Raw genomic sequence first — 21,114 nt, 5'->3', positions numbered from 1 at the left:
TTGAATTAAGATTGAATTTGGTAAGTTTGGACCATCACGTTTGTGTAACCATTACTACTAGAGGGAATTTCATGTGCCTTTGGCGCTGTGTTGTTTGTTTTATTTGGTTCTTTGAGACTGTTGTACAAAACAAAACATATTATAATATTGATGAGATGGTAGTACATGAAAGAAACGGAGCTTGCAAAAGATGATTACATAAGGAAAATATATTAGCAGAAGATGTTTTCTGTGGAGGTTCACGCATTAGACATACGGATGAATATCTTCTGGGAGTTGTTTGATCTCTTTTTTTAATTTTTTGATAATCTCTTTATGCTTCTTTCTCATTTTGTGCATGGTTTTCAACAGCACAACAGTGTCGGTGTTGGTTTCAAATAGAATTTCTTTCAACTACCTGTATGTAAATAGACCGACATCTGCTTACTACTACTAGTTACGTAAAAATCTCTATTTGCTATCCGCTAGACTACTACTAATAACTGACTACTGACCTTATGAAAATGATGAGTCATTTACTAAGCCCAATGACATAAAGTTGAGCTGGAAAGTGCAAAGCAGCCCACACCTACAAATGGAAATTGAGTTCACTCAAAGATAACTTAAAGTTAATTGAGCTCATTATCAGAAAAGCATGTGCAGATAGTCAACAAACCTAGTCAAATATCAATTGGAGAAAAATTTCCCAAAACTGATCCCATATTTAGGGCAATAATTGAATGTGTATAAGTAAAAATATGCTCATCAAAGTTTTAATATGCTTATGGTGAAGGAAAAGTATTGGAATCAGTTTTGGGATCACTTACTGTTACACACACAACCATCATGATTCTATGCTTACTACAAATTAAAGATTAGCAAAATCCGTTTTTTGTTTACAGCAAGCAAAATGATCAAGTAACATATTAAGTCTGCAAGGGGAAAAGCATGTAGTGATTAAAAGCAATTAGATAAAATCATTTTAAAAGATGGACTAAAGTTGCATGTTTTAGGGCTATTAAACAAACACAAACAAATATTGAAAATATATAACATAAAGGAATTACATATAAAGAGTTTTTTGTGCTTACATAGCTGATTACTTCTTTGTGCTTACATGACACTGCAACATCTACAACACAAACAAATCATCACTAAATATGTTCCCTTTCAAAACCAAATCTTTAAGACCACCCAACAACATTCAACAAAAGGGTAAGTTGGTATTTTAATTTACGTCCATATTTTCTTACAACATCCTTGTAAAACCATTCTAGTAAAGCAACTTCCATTGCAAATTTTGCAAGTATCATAAAATCCGTAACATAAATCAAAATTCAAAAAGATAGATGTTCCTGATAAAGTATTCTTACCACTAAAAAATCATTTTTAATCAATTAATATACATGAAAAACTTAGAGTAAAAAAATTATGATGCAACAATTCAAAAATCTCTATTTGGTATTTTAACAAACACTTGGTGGGCATAATTTAGTTTTGGTTTTAGTGAGCTTCATAATGGAGAGCAAAAACCCAACTAAATCAAAATAAGAATTCCGTCGGACGACTTATCTGCAGCACTTGTAATAAACCCAAATATGAAGACAACGTAATCGATTACCAACATATATGAATTCCGTCTGACAAAAAATAAGGGAAGACAACTTGCCTGATATAAAATCATTGAACAGTGGGCGGTGATCAGAAATGGCGGTGACGTCACTGGCAAGGCTAGCGAACGAAGCAGGAGGAGGGTGTGGCTGATTGTAGGTGGACCTTTGGTAAATTGATTTCTAGAGAGAAGTGGAGATCGATTAGAGAAGGAGAACCGATGGCAACAGATCGAACGGGAAATCGGCTCACCCTAGCGGAGGCAAGTGACGGTGGAAGTGGGAGGTGAACGGGATATCGAAACAGATAGGGGTTGACGAAAGAGGGATGAGCTGATGAACTGAGGTGCCCTTAAAATGAGGAAGAAAACTTTCGTGGCAAAAGAGGAAAGAGAAAGAAGTATACTGTTCCCCAACCTTTTAAGCTTTTATGTTATATATAATTGTAGTATTGTGTACTTATTGTATTCTCGAATTTTAAATAAATAGTTTAGGGAAAATGAGTTGCGAGGATAATTACCTGTTATAGCAGGTGACGATGGTAATATGTGAACACATTTAACAAGTTAAATGGTCAAATGTGTACAAAAAAAAGTTGTCTAAATGTGAACATTTTTTTAATAAAAAATTCTTAAGAATTTTTATAATTTCTTATAACATTTTTATGATATTTTTTCTATAAGTTTTTCTAATATAATGTTTTCAACTTTGCTTATAATTTTTTTTAACCTTTTTTATACTTTCATATAATTTTAATACATGTGCTTTTAAACCAAATATTTTATAAATGTTTTAAATTTTTCTTACAAGTTTTTAACTTGTTTTTTTTTTTAACATTTTCATACAATTTTTTTATAACTTTCATACATTTATTTCTAAACTTTCTTTTACAACATTTTTAAAGTGTTTCACAGATTTTGTGACACAATTTAATATTTTTTTATAAAATTTTAAAATATTTTCGTTAGATACTAGTTTAAAACGTTGTATTAAAAAAAAAATTAAAAGTTTATAAACCTCTAATTAAAATGTATTAAAAAGTTGGAATAATTTTAAAACATTTACATTATATAGATTTTTTTAGTTTTTTATTTGCTAAGTAATATTTTCTTATTATTTTTTTAAAAAACTCTCCATACTTATTGTTAAATATTTAATTTCATTGTTAGATACTATTTACTTTAAAAAAATATTGTATATGCTTAAAAAAAAGAAAAAAAATTATAAGAGGCTAAACTTTTGGTGAAATTTTCAATAAAGTCCTAAAAGTTTTTTTTGAACAGAAAAGTCCCGATCATTTAACATTTTGCCTAAATTTACAAAAAAATCATTTTTATATTTGAACAACAAATGATAAATTATGTGATTTTCTCAAAATAATGAGACTTTTCTGTTAAAAAAAATCAGGATTTTTTTTGAAACTTTTCCCGAAAGTTTGAGACTTTTCTGTAGATTTCCCTATAAAATATTTCACAAAATAAAAACATATTTATTAATTAAAAGTAATGTTTAAAATTGATCAATATTTAATTAATATTTAGGAAATTATGGATATTTTAAAAATAACATTTGAAAAAAATAATACAAACAAATATGAAAAATAAAATCGCTATTAAAAGTGGAAAATGATTTATCAAGGTAATTGACTTTTCTTTTTGTTCACATTTAGACAACTATTTTTTGTTCACATTTAACCATTTAACTTGTTAATTTGTTCACATATTACCATTGTGACCTGCTATAGACAGTGACAATGACAATCTGTGAACAGATATAACAAGTTAAATGGTCAAATGTGTACAAAAATAAAAAAGTTACCTAAATGTGAACAAAATGATAAAAATGATTACCCTGGTAAGTTATTTTTCCAATAGTTTATGCTCAACTTCTCTGCTTTTTTAATAAAATTTATTTTTGTTCAAAAAAATTATTATATAATATAATAAATAGTTTTAATATTTTTAAATAACTAGTTTATTTATTATATATAAAAAACAATTCTGGTATTTTTAAATAAATAGTTTATTTATCACACAATGTAATGAAAAATTATGATATTTTTAAATAAATATAGTTTATTTATTATATAATAAAATAAAATTTTATAATATTTTTAAATAAATAGTTTATTTACTATAAACATTTCTAATATTTATGAAATTTTATTCACCGCAGTCATTAAGCTAAGAGGTATGTTCATACGGTGTTTATTCAAAAAGTGACTTCACCTTCACAACACCGCTACTACCACACTACAAACCCTTGAAAATGGTCACCATTCCATATTATCATATATTTTTTAATTTATTTATTTATTTTACTGCAACAAATATAATTAATATTATACATATTACATTTAAAATAATTAACTAATTATACAAATTAAATAAAAATCTTTTTTTTTTATAAATAAAACATTCTACTATTAAAAAGTATTACATAATTAAACTTAAAAAGACAATAACATTTAAAAAAAGTGTAACATCCAGTTTCGGCATGTTTCTAATTTCGGGATAGCGTGTAACATCCTGTTTCCCGTCGGTTCTTATTTCAAAGCCGTGGGCCGAAAGTCGATTGTGTAAGGCTTTAGGCCTTAATTAGGCAAGGTTTAGTCTTTGTGGAATGAGGTAATGATAGTTAAGAGATTTAACCATTGGATTGTGTTTTTGGGCCGAAAGGGTAGAAAGGGAAAAGTCATAGGCGGGGTTCTTACATGAAAAATGGATTTTTGTTCAAGAAGTTTTTAGTCAAAGATATCTAGATAATATTGTGGGGCTTTTCGATACCTTTCCATGGATATAAAGATCGTCAAAATCGGAGTTAGAACGGAAAAGTTATGACCGTCCGAAGTTTGTAGGTTTTTGGGTTAAGCCTAGTACGTTGGGTGTACTAGGCAAGAATGATCACGGAATCCAACCTAGTACGTTGGGCGTATGCAATCAGGTGTCAAACCCTAATTTGAGGGTTTTGAGCCATATTTAAGCTCATTAACTCCCCAAACCATTTCCATTCTCACCCTCCATCCCTTCAACGTCCTTCCTTGAAACCATAACCCTAGTTTGAGCCTTGTGAGCAAAAAGGAGGTGTTTTAAGTGCCTTGGAGTGATCTTGGTGCATCTTGGAGAAGAGGGGTCTTATTGGAGAAGTGTTGGTTGCATTGAAGCTTGTAGATCCATACCTAGTTCACCTTGATCCTTCTTCTAGAGGTAGAAAACTTGAATCTTGGTGATGCATTTGTTAGATTTAGTTAGTTTTGGGTGTTATGAGCTTTTGGTCATTTTAGTGCATAAAGTTTAGATATTGAAAGTTTGTGACCTTGTTATGGATAAAGTTGGAAACTTTATCCATCTAAACATCATTTTGATTCAGATCTGAGGGATGGAGACGTGGACTTAATGGATTAAGTTGATAAAGATGCACTTTTGGTCCCTTTGATACTTAAGACTAGATCTTGGTTATTTGGACCATTCTAATGGATACAGTTGGAAACTTTATCCATTATGGAGTTATTGGGAAGCATAAAAATGTAATCTTGGTCCCTTATTCCCTTCCATGAAAATGTTAGAGAGCTTAAGAGCTTAAGACGAGTTAGGGTTTTAGTGTTGGGCATTTTCTATGCATGCAAACTCATAAATATGGAAACTTTATGGTTTGGAATGATATTTAAGGGCTAGATCTGCAATTAGACGAAAGGACTTCATGAAATAAACACTTAATGGGGAAGTGACTTTTGGCCGAGTACGTTGGGCATACTTCTGATCACGCTGGGCGTACTCCCTTGGAAGCCCGATCTGGACCTTGATTACGCTAAGCATACATGCCGTGTACAATGGGCATACTCAGCCTGAGTCAACTCGATTGACTTCGTTGATTTTGACTTTGACCAGGATTTGACCAAGTTTGACCTAAGGGTATCTTGGGTATTTTGAGTTGTATTTGAGATTGGTTATTATTTGATGAATATGTGACCGGTAGAGCTGATATTCAGAGCAATGTCTTGTTCAACGACCTTTTCAGACTGAGAGGTGAGTTTTTTTTCCTCACTATACTAGCAAATCGAAGGCACCAATGCCGACCCACTGAGTTATGTATCCTGATATATATGATGTTGTTATGTTGTAGTGATCTGTTAGATCGGTGTCCTGGTATATATATGATGTTGCTATGCTGTAGCACCTGGTTCCTGGTATGTATTTTATTTAAGTAATTTTGCATTTTTGACCTTGGACTCGGTGAGTTGAAGGACCAACTCGTCGAGTAGAAGCGGGATGAGACGGGAGATTTAAGTGATGGACTCGTCGAGTCGGATCCCGGACTCGACGAGTAGGCTCTGTCTGGACAAAACCCTAATATGAGGGTTTGCACCCTATTTAAACAACCTTATACAGCCTCCATCGCCCCTTTATGCTCCCAGAAGCCCTCTATAGCAAACCCTAAGTGTTTTGGTGCAAGATTCAAGGCTTTTGAGTGATTCTTGGTGGTTTTGTTCACAAGGAAGAAGGAAGAGCATAGAAGGATCAAGAGGAAACTGAAGGATTCGAGTTTGGTTCATCATTTGCAGTCTTTGAAAGGTATAAAGTCTGTATCTTGCTCTTTCATTTGATAGATCCTTTTTTGGGGAGATTTAGGGCTTTTATAAGCCATTTTGGTAACCAACCATGATTGCAAACATGGTTGGGGGTCAAGACTTCGGATCTAGCACTTGGGAAAAGTCACAAGGCAGATGTGGGTTGCTTTTGCACCCAAGAAAGGTCTCATGCATCATAAGAGCTTATTTTATGTCCTTTTGAGCTCAAAGTCCCATGCATGCACGTAAAGTTTGTAACTTTACGTGCTAGAACGATTGAAGGAGCTTAGATCTATCTTTTGGTCAGGTGTTGTACATCAGAAATCGAGGATTTTGGGTGTGGACGTTATCGACTCGACGAGTTCGTTCTTGGGACTCGACGAGTCCAAGGCTTTGAGTCCCATATCTGTTGAGGGTCAAAAGGACTCAGTTGGGTGTTAGAAGGGTTGTAGCGGGACAGAAAGAGTGACCCAACGCATTAGACTTAATTTTAGACCTGGAGTTCATGGGACTCGACGAGTGCTAGAACAGACTCGGCGAGCGCAAGGCAATCTCCTTATGTTTGAAAATGAACTCGACGAGTTGTTCATACAACTCGGCGAGTCAAGATCAGGACTTGTTCATCAGTTGAAGGTGAACTCGGCGAGTGTTCATCCGACTCGGCGAGTCGGATGAAGGTTCATTGATGTTCGTAAGGAAGGGGAACTCGTCGAGTCGTTGCCAAACTCGACGAGTCGAGTCGTGGATAAGGACGAGCAAAGGGAAGGGACTCGACGAGTTGATGGCCCAACTCGGCGAGTCGGGTCAACTGGAAGTTGACTTTGTCTTGGACTTGGTTAGGGGTAAAATAGTCATTTTACCCTAAGAGTAGATATCAGTTTCTGACTGAGTGTTTTGTGGGGATTGTAGTCGGAGGATTTCCGGAGCAGCAGCAGACAGAGGTTTCCCGCTCGGAGTATCAGCAGCTATTCGTACGAGGTGAGTTACCTTCCAGTAGGGGTGAGTCTAAGGCCACAATGTCGGCCCACCAAAGAGGAGTATTTAGAAGATGATTGTCTTTGTGATAATTATCTTGGTCTGGTTACATTCTTTGCTCATGAGTTTTATTTGTATGATATGTTACGTGTACGATAGGGATTGGTTTCCCTGATAGTGGTCCTTAGGACCGAAAGGTAGGTCAGTACCCGGATATGCCTGACTGTATGCTTATATCTTGTTGTTGTATGTTAGTGGTAGGGGGTGGAATAGTCCCCAGTACCGGTTGAAAGATACCGATGACAGTTACCGGTTGAAAGATACCGATGATGAGTACCGGTTGAAAGATACCGATGATGATTACCGATTGAAAGATACCGATGATGATTACCGGTTGAAAGATATCGACGATGATTACCGGTTGAAAGATACCGACGATGATTACCGGTTGAAAGATACCGACGATGATTACCGGTTGAAAGATACCGAGGATATTGTATGGTATGTGGTATGATGGGGGAACTCACTAAGCTTTGTGCTTACGGTTTCGGTTTTGGTTTCAGGTACCTCTTCGTCTAAGGGGAAGGAGCCGGCGGCGTAGCATCGCATCGCATCACACACACACATGATTTCCGCATGGAGTTTTTCTGGGATTGTACTCTGATATATATTATTTTATGACTTGGGTTTCAAACATGATGCATTGTTTTATGAGATGATGTGTTTTCACAGTATTTTCTTATGAAAGTTTTTGTGAGTCGCTTAATTAAAAAGAAATTTTTGGACTTGAAAATTGGGTCGTTACAAGTTGGTATCAGAGCCCTGGTTTGAGGGATTCGGACACACCCTCGGGGGTGTCTGGACTTAAACTGAGGGGCTAAAAGGTTTTTACAAGGAAAATGGCTTTCTAAAATCTAAATGGAAGGTTTTTAAGAAAGACGAAGTGTGTGATGCATGCGACCGGCCGGGCTCAAGTAAGTTTACCCCAAGATACCCATACTTGATATGTTATGCTATATGGTTTTGATTCAGAAAACTGCATGCTAGAATAGGACTAAGGATCTAGGAGGATGTCTTGTGTGCCTGATATATGATTCTGAGAATTGCATGCTAGTTAGGGCTAAGGATCTAGGAGGATGCCTTATATGCCTGTTGTATGAGCTGTATGCTAGGACTGTTTAGTCAGCAGTAGGATGGCATGTGTAGGTTATGCCTGATTTGGTTACCTAATGCACAAATGCTGCTTGCTTTGTGCTATGGGGGTTCTGGCCATCTTCAACTAGCTAAGGAACGGATATGTAACAGTATCTGCAAGTTAGTTAGGGGGAAGTGGTAGGGACTCCTAGTGCAGCTGATGGCGGTGGGTAGGTCGGAAAGTGCCCTAGGGAAAGCCTAGGATGAGGTCAGTGGAAAGGGTATCGGTAAAAGGGACTGGGTGAAGTCGAAGCAATCCTTGAGGAAAGTACGGGTAGATGTGGAAGGTAGTATGGGCCCGTACTACTGAAAGTAGAGGACCCGTACTCGAATCAAGGAGGGCTTAGATGGAACCTGGAAACTTGGAAAGTGTGCGAGACCTCCGAAAGTATATGTGACCCTGACATTCGTATGTTTATTTTCAGAATGGTGGTCACGCGACATGGAGCAGGAGGTTCAGGATCTGGGTCAGGATCGGGCTCGGGCGCAGGATCCGAGCATGTGGATGATGGGTTACGCGAGTTCATCGCGTCCGAGATCACGAGAGGTATCCTTGATGCGACGCCGGTTATCTTCGGGTCGATCAAGGAAGGGATTATTGAGCTGATGGAGGATCGCCTCCGAGCATTCAGGAGTGATATGGCGTCTAGCCAGGCGGGTACGCACACACTGTCCTTCAAGGACTTCCGAGGGAGCGGTGCGCCGGATTGCCATGGGGCGAAGGACCCCATTGCTGCCAGACGATGGATTGCAGACATTGAGTCTGCACAGTTGACTAGCTTCTGCCCCGAGGGGTCGAATGTGAGGTATGTAGTAGGATGCTTAAGAGACAGGGCCAGAGATTGGTGGGAGTCGGTTGGTGACTCTCTGGGAGCCTCGGCTGTTGAGGCTATGACATGGCCGGATTTTGTGACCCGGTTCAGGGCGGAGTTTGCGCCAGCTGTGGAGCTTCAACAGCTGGCCAGGGAGTTCTTGGACATGAGACAGACTACGGAGACTGTGGCGGAGATCACCGCCAAGTTCCGGGAGAGGGCATTGCTGGTGCCCCAGTATGCGGGTGATGAGGACATGAGGAGGACCCGCTACCATGATATGTTACGAGCTGACATCCGGGAGCATGTCAGTTTCTCAGCTTGCCCTACCCTGGATTCCATGATTGCCAGGGCTAGGGAGAGGGAGATTGATCTGGAGCACATCCGGAAGAGGAAGGCAGCGGAGGGGCTGACGGCGGGGGCTTCGGGGAAGAAGCCCAAGGGATCCGATGGTAGGCCGAAAGGCCAGTCAGGGCGGGACCGCTGTGGGAAATGCGGTCGGTCTCATGAGGGAGCTTGTCGCACTGGGCCGAGTTCAGGCTGCTATAAGTGTGGCAAGGTTGGGCATTTTGGCAGGGATTGCACTGCCCCCGCTCCTGCGATTCAGATATCAGACCTGATTTGCTTTCATTGCAATTAGAAGGACCATAAAAAGGCTAATTGCCCCAGGTTGACAGCAGCAGCGGCGCCGGCAGTGGCGCCGACTCCAGCGACAGCACGGGTTGTGGATGGTCGGAAGGCCAAGATGGAAACTCCAGTGGTTCGGAGCCGAGCATTTCAGCTGACAGCCGAGGAGGCACGCGTTGCACCCGATGTGGTGACGGGTATGATTTCTTGCTTTTATGTTATGTCGCTGTGATTTTGATATATTATGTGCCTTGCTTAGGATCGTTTCATGTGAACGGTATCCCAGTTCAGGTGTTGTTTGATTCGGGTGTCACCCGATCTTTTGTCTCTCTTGCGCTTAGCAAGAAGTTTCCAGAGTCTTCGGGCATGTTGGATTGCCCTCTAGAGGTCGAGATTGCGGACGACCGGTCTTTACGGGCGTCAGAGGTCTACCGGGATTGTGTTTTGAGGCTGTTCGAGGAACATTACCTGGTGGACTTGGTTCCCATACCTTTGCGGGGGAACAATGTTATTATTGGTATGGGTTGGCTGAGCCCCAATGGGGCAGTGATTGACTGCGCGCAGCAGTCAGTACGGATTAGGACCCCTAGTGGGGGAGAGCTGGTGGTTCAGGGCGAAAGGCCACAGCGAGGACCAGCTTTATGTTCGGCAGCGAGGGTTAGGCGCTACCTCCAGCAGGGTTGCGCAGGTTATGTCGCCTATGTTACGGATACCCGGGAGGCGGGTAGGGCGACAGTGGGCGATGTGCCCGTGGTACGAGAGTTTGCGGACGTATTCCCCGAGGAGTTGCCTGGAATACCTCCGGAGCGACAGGTGGAGTTCAGGATCGACCTAGTCCCTGGTGCGGCTCCGATAGCCAAGGCACCGTATCGGTTGGCTCCTCCTGAGATGCAGGAGTTGTCTACACAGCTGCAGGAGCTGTTAGACAAGGGATTCATTAGACCGAGTAGTTCTCCCTGGGGAGCCCCGATTCTGTTTGTGAAGAAGAAGGACGGGTCGCATCGGATGTGTATAGATTATCGGGAGCTGAATGTAACGCCCGTGTTTCTAGGCTAGACATTAATATTGACATAATGGTCTAGGTTAACCTTTGTAACTCATTTGGAAGAAATGAAAGAGAATTATGTGAATATTATGTGTTTTATGCTTAATTATTAGGGTTTAATTAATTAAGAATAAAAATGAGCGTCAAAAATAAATATTAGATAAAGCCGATATCTATTAAGAAACTTGTAGTGGGCGTGACAAGGATTACGGATATATAAAGAATGCCGAAATCCGAGTTATAACGAAGAAGTTATGACCTGTCGGAGTTTCGCGACAAAACCGGCACGGGGCCGAATGTCGTAAAAAGTGAGTTTTTGATAAACTACTTTTTGGCTTTAGTGATCTAAACGAAACTCGTAGATTTCGTTAAACCGAGAGTAAGTATAAAAAGAACGCCCAAATCTGACTTCGTATGAGGAAGTTATGATTTTTCGAAGTTTCAGCTTAGCAATAGACAGCTAAAAACTCGAATTTTATATCGAGTGATTTTTAGCCGACACGACCTAAACGAGAATCGAAGGTCTCGTGATTAGTAGCACAACGGTAAAAAGTCTGACGAAAACGGACGTCGGATGAAGAAGTTATGAATTTTTAACGGATTTCCTGTCCCGGTCTGTTAAAAATAATAATATAAAAATTAAAGTCAAAATTAGCCGACGAAGTCTAAACAAAAGTTGTAGAGCGTAATTTTACCTACGTGTGCATATAAAGAACGTAAAAAACGGAGCTCGTATGCGAAAGTTATGGATTTTAGAAGTTTTGGCGCGAAAATCGAGGAATAATGCCAAAACCGGGAATTTTCGCACACGTGGACTTCGGCCACGTGTCTTCGCCTCGCATGTGCCATCTGTCCGGAATGTTGCTGAGTCATCCGACGCGTGCCCTCTTTTCCTTGGGTCCGAACCCTCGCAGAAGCCACAAGCTTCCCTCATCGGACTCGGACTTCGGTCCAATCAAATCATGCCAGCGAGGGCCTCGCATGCGCAGCCACATGCGAGCCTATGTCCTGCGAGCTTCGGATCTTTGCCACCTGGAGGCTTCTCAGCCGTCCGATCAGAAGCTTCCCCCTATAAATAGAGGGTTGCGAGACTTCCCGGGTAATTTTGGGATTTTGCCCTTTTTCACCCCTAAACTCATATTTTTAGCATTTTGACCTCCCCCGATGCCCCGAGATCATTTCCAACGCCCGGAACACGTCCCGGAGTGCCCGAAGGCCCGAAAAATTTATTTTTTCGGTTTCGAAGCCCGACCCTCGCAGAGCCCGGTTTCTCAATAAAACTCCCGGTTTTATTAGAAACGATCGTTTTAGGAAACGAATTGCTGCCCAATTTTCATTAAATCAAGTGAGTGTATAGTCACTTTCACCTTACACATAGATATAAAGTATTTACCTTAAAATACGTGCTATGTGTAAATATATTAATTGTTTATTTGAGGTGACTGTTGAATTGATGTTTTATACAAGTTTTAAACTGTATATATATTTTTATCTACAAATATGTTGGGTAAAACATGGGTAGATGAATTAGATGATGTGTGATGAAATAAAAGTGATGAGAGGTATCGATGTTTAAGATGATCTAGTCATCTAGCAGAGTATAGACGACGGCCACAGACTATTTTAGATAGCCCAGTGGAACGTATGTTTGAACTATATGTTCATTAGGTGTTTAAGACTTGTAATCGGTACGTATGTTTGAACTATATGTTCATTAGGTGTTTTTGAACTATGTGTTCATCCATTAGTTCTTCCTTTTGACACTATTACGTGTCGGGGTACGGGAGCGTACGGGAGTACTTTATCAGTATTTTCCCTATACTTTTATTTGGAAGAGCTTTGGAGTCTTTGTTCTTTTATGAAGTGATCGGACGAGCTTCATGAGTTAGTGATATAGATCATGAGTTAAATAGTGGGTGTGTGATGAAAGGTGAGTTGGATAGATGAGATGATCAGTGATATAGATCATGAGTTGAGAGTGAGTGGTGAAATATGGGAAAAGCTTTTACCCAAATGTTGGCGTGAGTGGTGCAATATGAGAAAAGCCCTTACCCAACGTTGACCCCCGTCATTCAGCAGAGTAGGGATGACAACCATGGACTGTTCTAGACGGTCTGCGGAACACTAGCAGGCTCGCAACCTGTAGGTGTTAATGTACTTGAGTGTTCATTCGTTGTACTCTAAAACCCCCGTCATTCAGCAGAGTATGGATGACAACCATGGACTGTTTTGATGGTCTGTGGAACACTAGCAGACTCGTAACCTGTAGGTGTTAATGGACTTAAGTGTTCATTCGTTGTACTCTATTCCCCTCATGAGTGCCTTTAGGGCATGTAAGGCTGGGGAAACCCCTTAAGTATGTTCATCAGCTGTATGGAAAACCCATTGACATGTATTGCGGGGAAAACTCCTGTGGGAAATACCGTCGATAAATAAGAGCTATGGACTTAGTATAAGGAAAACCCATTGACATGTATTGCGGGGGGGAAAACTCCCGTGGGAAATACCGTCGATGAATAAGAGCTATGGACTAGCACATGGCGACGATGTGACTTCGTGCCTATTTGATATAAATTGCTGAAGGAAAGCAATGTTGTCACCTTGTTGGTTGTTTTATGTTAGGATGTCTTGTTTAACATAACTTGCTGAGGGAAAGCAATGTTGTCACCCCGATGTTTGTTTTATTTGACATAACTTGCTAAGGAACCCCCAAAGCAATGTTGTCACCCTTAGTGATAATCCTTAGGCTAGGTCCCTTGTGATAGTTGTTTTAGGGACGTAAAGTGAGGATAATGTGAATGGGTAATTAGGGTTATTTTTGTTTGGTGAAATTAATAAATTTATTATTGACTGAGAACTTAATAAGTTTATTATTTATTGTGGGTTGAAAACCCTATATGCTCACCAGGCTCCCAAGCCTGACCCACTCAGTTTATTTGTATCACAGGTATCGATACGAAGTTGCTTTACACTGAGAGATTAAAAGAGAAGTAGATCACTAGTGTAAATGAATGTAAGTTTTGTTTATACTTATGTTTTTGTATTGACAATGACATCCCAATGGTTTAAGTGAATAAAATTCATTTCTTCGGAAATGATTTGATAACATAGTTATCATGTTTATCTGGGAACAAATCCCGCAACACTTTTAATCAAATGATTACTCTGAAATTATTTTAAAAGCATAAATTAAATCGGTCTTTTCTGGCCGTGAAATTGGGGATGTCACACTGAATAAGGTAACGGTGAAGAGCCGTTACCCACTCCCGAGGATTGATGACCTCTTTGACCAGCTACATGGAGCATCTTGGTTCTCCAAGATTGATTTGCGATCAGGGTATCATCAGATGAGGGTCAGAGAGGAGGATGTACAGAAGATGGCGTTCCGGACACACTATGGCCACAATGAGTTTGTGGTGATGCCTTTCGGGCTCACCAATGCTCATGCCGCGTTCATGGACCTCATGAACCGCGTGTGTAGACCGATGTTAGACCGGTCTGTGATAGTGTTTATTGATGATATCTTGGTTTACTCCAAGACGCGAGAGCAGCATGAGGAGCATCTGCGAGAGGTTCTGGAGACTTTGAGGAGGGAGGACTTGTATGCTAAGTTCTCCAAGTGTGAGTTCTGGTTGCGCGATGTGCAGCTTCGTGGGCACCTTGTCAACCAGGACTGGATTTCGGTAGATCCGGCCAAAGTGGAGGCCGTGATGAGATGGGAGGTTCCGAGGTCTCCATCTGAGATTCGGAGTTTCCTAGGATTAGCCGGCTACTATCGGAGATTCATCCAGGATTTCTCCAAGATAGCCGTACCCCTGACCAGGCTGACAAGGAAGGCCGTGGTCTTTCGTTGGGGGCCTGAGCAGCAGGCTGCATTCGAGACATTGAGGCAAAGATTGTGCGAGGCGCCAATCTTAGCCCTGCCAGAGGGCATGGAGGATTTCGTCGTGTACTGTGATGCGTCCATCTCGGGTTTGGGCGCAATATTGATGCAGAGAGGGCATGTCATTACTTACGCTTCGAGGCAGCTGAAGCCTCACGAGGCGAACTACCCGACGCATGATTTGGAGCTGGGGGCTGTTGTGTTCGCCCTCAAGATTTGGCGCCATTACCTCTAGAGCCTGAGGTATCTCATGGACCAGCCAAATCTGAATATGAGGCAGCGTCGGTGGCTTGATGTGGTAAAGGATTATGACTGTGAGATCCTCTACCACCCGGGAAAGGCCAATGTGGTGGCCGACGCGCTTAGCCGCAAGGCAACGCCGATTAGGGATATCTGTCTAAGGATGACAGTGGTGACTCCGCTTTTGGAGCGGATTCGGGAGGCCCAGCGGGAGGCCATGAAGGAGGAACATCGGAATAGCGAGCGGATTGTGGGTCAGGTTTCCTCCTTCGACTATGACAGCCGCAGATTATTGACACTACACCGTAGGGTGTGGGTGCCGTACCACGGGGGTGTGCGCCAGGTCCTGATGGAAGAGGCGCACAAATCTCGATTCTCCATTCATCCCGGGGCGACGAAGATGTATAGGGATCTTCGCCTGGACTATTGGTGGCCCTGCATGAAGCGGGATGTAGCATGGTACGTGGAGCGGTGCTTGACCTGCAGAAAGGTCAAGGCCGAGCACCAGAGGCCACACGGCAAGATGCAGCCGTTGGATATTCCGCTGTGGAAATGGGAGGATATTATGATGAATTTTATCACAAAGCTTCCCAGGACCGCACGAGGGGTAGATTCGATTTGGGTCATCGTCGATCGATTGACCAAGAGCGCTCATTTTATTCCAATTCAGGAGAGCATCTCGGCCGAGAAGCTGGCCGACATTTATATCAGAGAGGTGGTGGCGCGGCACGGGGTGCCAGTGTCGATGATTTCAGACAGAGATGTTCGGTTCACTTCCAGGTTTTGGAAGAAGTTTCATGACGAGCTGGGTACTCGTCTGCATTTTAGCACCGCCTTTCACCCGCAGACGGATGGTCAGAGCGAGCTGACCATCCAGACGCTAGAGGATATGCTGCGGGCATGTGTTTTAGACTTCCGAGGTAGCTGGGATACCTACCTTCCGTTGGCGGAGTTCTCGTATAATAATAGCTATCATGCGAGTATTGACCGTTCTCCTTTCGAGATGTTATACGGGAGGAAGTACAGAACCCCGATATGTTGGGGTGAGGTTGGCCAGAGGGTCATGGGGAGCACCGAAGTGGTGCTCAAGACGACAGAAAGGATTCAGTAGGTCAGGAGCAGACTTCAGACTGCACAGTGTCGGCAGAAAAGCTATGCTGACAAGCGCCGATCGGACCTGGAGTTTCAGGTCGGGGATATGGTTCTCCTGAAGGTGTCGCCATGGAAGGGCGTCATCCGATTCAGGAAGCGGGGCAAGTTGGGTCCCAGGTATATTGGACCCTTCAGGGTTATAGCCCGGGTGGGCAAGGTGGCTTATAGGTTGGATCTGCCTGCCGAACTCAGCCAGATCCACATCACTTTCCACGTCTCTCAGCTGCGGAAGTGCCTGGTGGACAACTCAGCAGTGGTACCCTTAGAGGACATTCAGGTCGATGACAGCCTGAATTATATTGAGCGGCCAGTGGCGATCCTCGACTGGAAGTCGAAGGATCTGAGGAACAAGAGGGTGGAGCTCGTGAAGGTGCAGTGGCAGCACCGGAAGGGCTTGGAATGGACCTAGGAGCCGGTGGAGGAGATGATGGAGCATTACCCAGAGCTATTCCAGGATCGAGCAGCAGACTTCGAGGACGAAGTCTAAAATAAGTGGGGGAGATTTGTAGCACCTGGTTCCTGGTATGTATTTTATTTAAGTAATTTTGCATTCTTGACCTTGGACTCGGCGAGTTGAAGGACCAACTCGCCGAGTAGAAGCGGGATGAGACGCGGGATTTAAGTGATGGACTCGTCGAGTCAGATCCCGGACTCGACGAGTAGGCTCTGTCTGGACAAAACCCTAATCTGAGGGTTTGCACCCTATTTAAACAACCTTATACAGCCTCCATCGCCCCTTATGCTCCCAGAAACCCTCTATAGCAAACCCTAAGTGTTTTGGTGCAAGATTCAAGGCTTTTGAGTGATTCTTGGTGGTTTTGTTCACAAGGAAGAAGGAAGAGCATAGAAGGATCAAGAGGAAACTGAAGGATTCGAGTTTGGTTCATCATTTGCAGTCTTTGAAAGGTATAAAGTCTGTACCTTGCTCTTTCATTTGATAGATCCCTTTTTGGGGAGATTTAGGGCTTTTATAAGCCATTTTGGTAACCAACCATGATTGCAAACATGGTTGAGGGTCAAGACTTCGGATCTAGCACTTGGGAAGAGTCACAAGGCAGATGTGGGTTGCTTTTGCACCCAAGAAAGGTCTCATGCATCATAAGAGCTTATTTTATGTCCTTTTGAGCTCAAAGTCCCATGCATGCACGTAAAGTTTGTAACTTTACGTGCTAGAACGATTGAAGGAGCTTAGATCTATCTTTTGGTCAGGTGTTGTACATCAGAAATCGAGGATTTTGGGTGTGGACGTTATCGACTCGACGAGTTCGTTCTTGGGACTCGACGAGTCCAAGGCTTTGAGTCCCATATCTGTTGAGGGTCAAAAGGACTCAGTTGGGTGTTAGAAGGGTTGTAGCGGGACAGAAAGAGTGACCCAACGCATTAGACTTAATTTTAGACCTGGAGTTCATGGGACTCGACGAGTGCTAGAACAGACTCGGCGAGCGCAAGGCAATCTCCTTATGTTTGAAAATGAACTCGACGAGTTGTTCATACAACTCGGCGAGTCAAGATCAGGACTTGTTCATCAGTTGAAGGTGAACTCGGCGAGTGTTCATCCGACTCGGCGAGTCGGATGAAGGTTCATTGATGTTCGTAAAGAAGGGGAACTCGTCGAGTCGTTGCCAAACTCGACGAGTCGAGTCGTGGATAAGGACGAGCAAAGGGAAGGGACTCGACGAGTTGATGGCCCAACTCGGCGAGTCGGGTCAACTGGAAGTTGACTTTGTCTTGGACTTGGTTAGGGGTAAAATAGTCATTTTACCCTAAGAGTAGATATCAGTTTCTGACTGAGTGTTTTGTGGGGATTGTAGTCGGAGGATTTCCGGAGCAGCAGCAGACAGAGGTTTCCCGCTCGGAGTATCAACAGCTATTCGTACGAGGTGAGTTACCTTCCGGTAGGGGTGGGTCTAAGGCCACAATGCCGGCCCACCAAAGAGGAGTATTTAGAAGATGATTGTCTTTGTGATAATTATCTTGGTCTGGTTACATGCTTTGGTCATGAGTTTTATTTGTATGATATGTTACGTATACGATAGGGATTGGTTTCCCTGATAGTGGTCCTTAGGACCGAAGGGTAGGTCAGTACCCGGATATGCCTGACTGTATGCTTATATCTTGTTGTTGTATGCTAGTGGTAGGGGGTGGAATAGTCCTCAGTACCGGTTGAAAGATACCGATGACAGTTACCGGTTGAAAGATACCGATGAAGAGTACCGGTTGAAAGATACCGATGATGATTACCGGTTGAAAGATACTGACGATGATTACCGGTTGAAAGATACCGAGGATATTGTATGGTATGTGGTATGATGGGGGAACTCAGTAAGCTTTGTGCTTACGGTTTCGGTTTTGGTTTCAGGTACCTCTTCGTCTAAGGGGAATGAGCCGGCGGCGTAGCATCGCATCACACACACATGATTTCCGCATGGAGTTTTTCTGGGATTGTACTCTGATATGTATTATTTTATGACTTGGGTTTCAGACATGATGCATTGGTTTATGAGATGATGTGTTTTCACAGTATTTTCTTATGAAAGTTTTTGTGAGTCGCTTAATTAAAAAGAAAATTTTGGACTTGAAAATTGGGTCGTTACATATGCGGTAGTGACCTGTAGATCTGCCTGTTTGTCTGTTGATTGGTTATGTGTTTATCTGTGAAGTATATGTCGACATGTTATTGTTTTGGATTGAAGCTTTACTGCTATGTGCATGAGCCAATAGACCAAGGGTATTCCATTCTGATGACTGAGTGGACCCGAGGGTATTCCAGTCCGATGAATGAGTGGACCCGTTACATATTGGCGTTCCGGTCCGATTACTAAGTGGGCCGAGGCATTCCATTCCGATGACTGATTGGGTTGGGGGTAATCCAACCCAATGGTTGTAGACCCGTGGGTATTCCAGTCCGATGACTGACTGGACCAACATGCATGATTATATATGTTATATGTTTGTGTGGTGGTACTTTAGGGAACTCACCAAACTTCGTGCTTACAGTTTCAGTTTTATGTTTCAGCTGATCGGGGCAAGACGAAGGCTTGATCGTGCATATCCTTCAGTTTTTATGAGAATAGATTTTGGGATACTCTGATTTGTGACTATTGACACTTTGGAAACTATGTTTGTAAACGCTTATGGTTTTGGATTGGTTTCAAAAATGGAAAATTTTTACCGTGATTTCCTGAATGTTACATAGCAAACCATAATTTGATAGAGTAAAAATCTTGAGCTTCAAGAGAATAAAGTTTAGACTTTACTTGATGTTGACAATGTTGGTTAAGTAATTTAAGCTATTGAATTGTGTTTTGGAGCCAATGGTAGGATGGGAAAAGTGATAAGTGGACTATTTGTGCGACATAAAACTGTTTGACATCATTTCTAGTATCCCATCTCAATTGAAAAAACTCATAATTATCTGTCAAATCTCTAGCTATACGTTAGAATAATTTTATACTAATACGAAAACGTTCTTCGAATTTCTCTTGGTCGTATAAACAATAGGGGCAAAGTAATCACGTACCAAAAGTTTGTTTTCCGCAATACGATCTGTGTTGATCAAAGTTCCACTCCTCTTTTTGACATTTGAACTTTCGGCTTCTTGAAGCAACATTTCGCTTGCCGTTTTCGTGAATGTGTAAATCATCGAATGACGAAGAAGAAGATAAAAAAATATTCATCTTTTAAAAGTGTGTTTGTACTTTGTCGTGTGAAAATATATATGAAAATAATAGTATTTATATAGGTAAAATGGATGATTTAAATATTAAAGAAACAAGTTTTTTTAAAACACCCAAACGGTCCATTTTTTTGACAGTTTAAATACCAACGGTCTATTTTGCTTCGTATTTCTTCCGTGAAGAGTTGTAGAGAGGACTACTCTACGCCCTTTGGGGGTGGTGTTCACGCGTGGAAATTGGAGCACAAAAGCTTCCATTACAACCAGCCGTACTCACATGTACGAGGTCCAAGGCTAAAGATACGGTCTAAATCGTTGCGACGAAGCCATGTCTCTTAACAATCGTTAAGGGTAAAACACTGATATTCTTTTGGGGGTATTTTTGACAACAATAAATAACTTCAAGGGGCTAAATGAAAGTTTCATTTAACATACCTTTTTGCAGAGGACTATACGGAACGGAAGAATCCGCCGTTGCACACGTCAGACGACTGCTGGATATTGTGGCTTGCACCACCGCCTTCCGTGGTTCATCTAACTCTGAACTCTCCCTTAAACGCCTCCACGGCTGCTCCTACTCGTTCGAAAGAATCAGGATCTAGCAATGGCGAGACCGGTCAGGATAAGAAGCCGAACGGAGAGGATAAATCGCCGAAGACAGATGTCTCGATCAGTTCAGATCCGTCGGAGAAAGGTGAGGCGGCGGCGGAAATCTATCCACCGCCGAAGCTTGGACAGTTCTACGACTTCTTCTCGTTCTCTCGTCTCAATCCTATCATCCAATGTATGTCCCTAACGAGTTCAAACCTAAATTTCATTTTATTGTCCAGGTTTTATAGCTTGCGTTTTGTTTTTACATTTATATTTACAAACATCAGGGGATCCGGTCATCCGTTTCTCCAAGATAAAACCGACGACGATTTCTGCCAAATCGATGTGAGCATCAGCTATTTTTTTAGACATGTTCATAGTGTTGCTAGATTGTAAATTTGTAATCTAGACGTATGTGACTATTATTCACAGATCTAACAAAACTCTTATGAAAGCTTTCATCGATCACAATAATGAAGGTTAACTTACCAATCACTTAATTTAGCATCATAACTTCTTCACAAGTAAATGATTTATATTTTTACAGTTTGGGAATCTAACTTACGGATTTCAAGCGAACACATAGTTGTGGCAGACAACCCATGAATAGTAACAAGTCCTCCTCAAATGGCCCGATTGATTCGATTTTGCATGAGGAGAGAATCAGAGATTTGGGTATTAGGATCACAAGAGATGTGTCTGATGCAAGCACAAAGTTAATTGGATGCAAACTATGTGCAAAAAGAAAATTCTACAGGTGAGA

General features: G+C 41.7%; 1 protein-coding gene and 1 long non-coding RNA gene across 2 annotated transcripts; one reads left to right on the top strand and one right to left on the bottom strand.

The window, feature by feature from the left end:
* LOC145130789 (uncharacterized) lies at window positions 1–20,213 on the bottom strand. Its single transcript, XR_013717761.1, has 4 exons — window positions 19,605–20,213; window positions 1,071–1,111; window positions 495–568; window positions 1–397 (listed from the first exon to the last, which is right to left on the bottom strand). It is a non-coding gene; the product is annotated as an uncharacterized LOC145130789 (long non-coding RNA).
* LOC145130965 (uncharacterized) lies at window positions 19,832–20,985 on the top strand. Its single transcript, XM_079065712.1, has 5 exons — window positions 19,832–19,859; window positions 20,206–20,544; window positions 20,639–20,696; window positions 20,784–20,830; window positions 20,899–20,985. Exons 1-5 carry the CDS (start codon window positions 19,832–19,834, stop codon window positions 20,955–20,957), a joined length of 531 nt encoding a protein of 176 aa, XP_078921838.1. The 3' UTR covers window positions 20,958–20,985.
* The last annotated feature ends 129 nt before the right edge of the window (window positions 20,986–21,114 follow it).

This window comes from Lactuca virosa, chromosome 8, assembly GCF_052849685.1.
Source record: "Lactuca virosa cultivar CGN04683 chromosome 8, Lactuca_virosa_CGN04683_v6, whole genome shotgun sequence".
NCBI classification, from domain to species: domain Eukaryota; kingdom Viridiplantae; phylum Streptophyta; class Magnoliopsida; order Asterales; family Asteraceae; genus Lactuca; species Lactuca virosa.
Note: the sequence above shows the minus strand (reverse complement) of the source record. Positions and strands in the feature narration are given on the sequence as shown.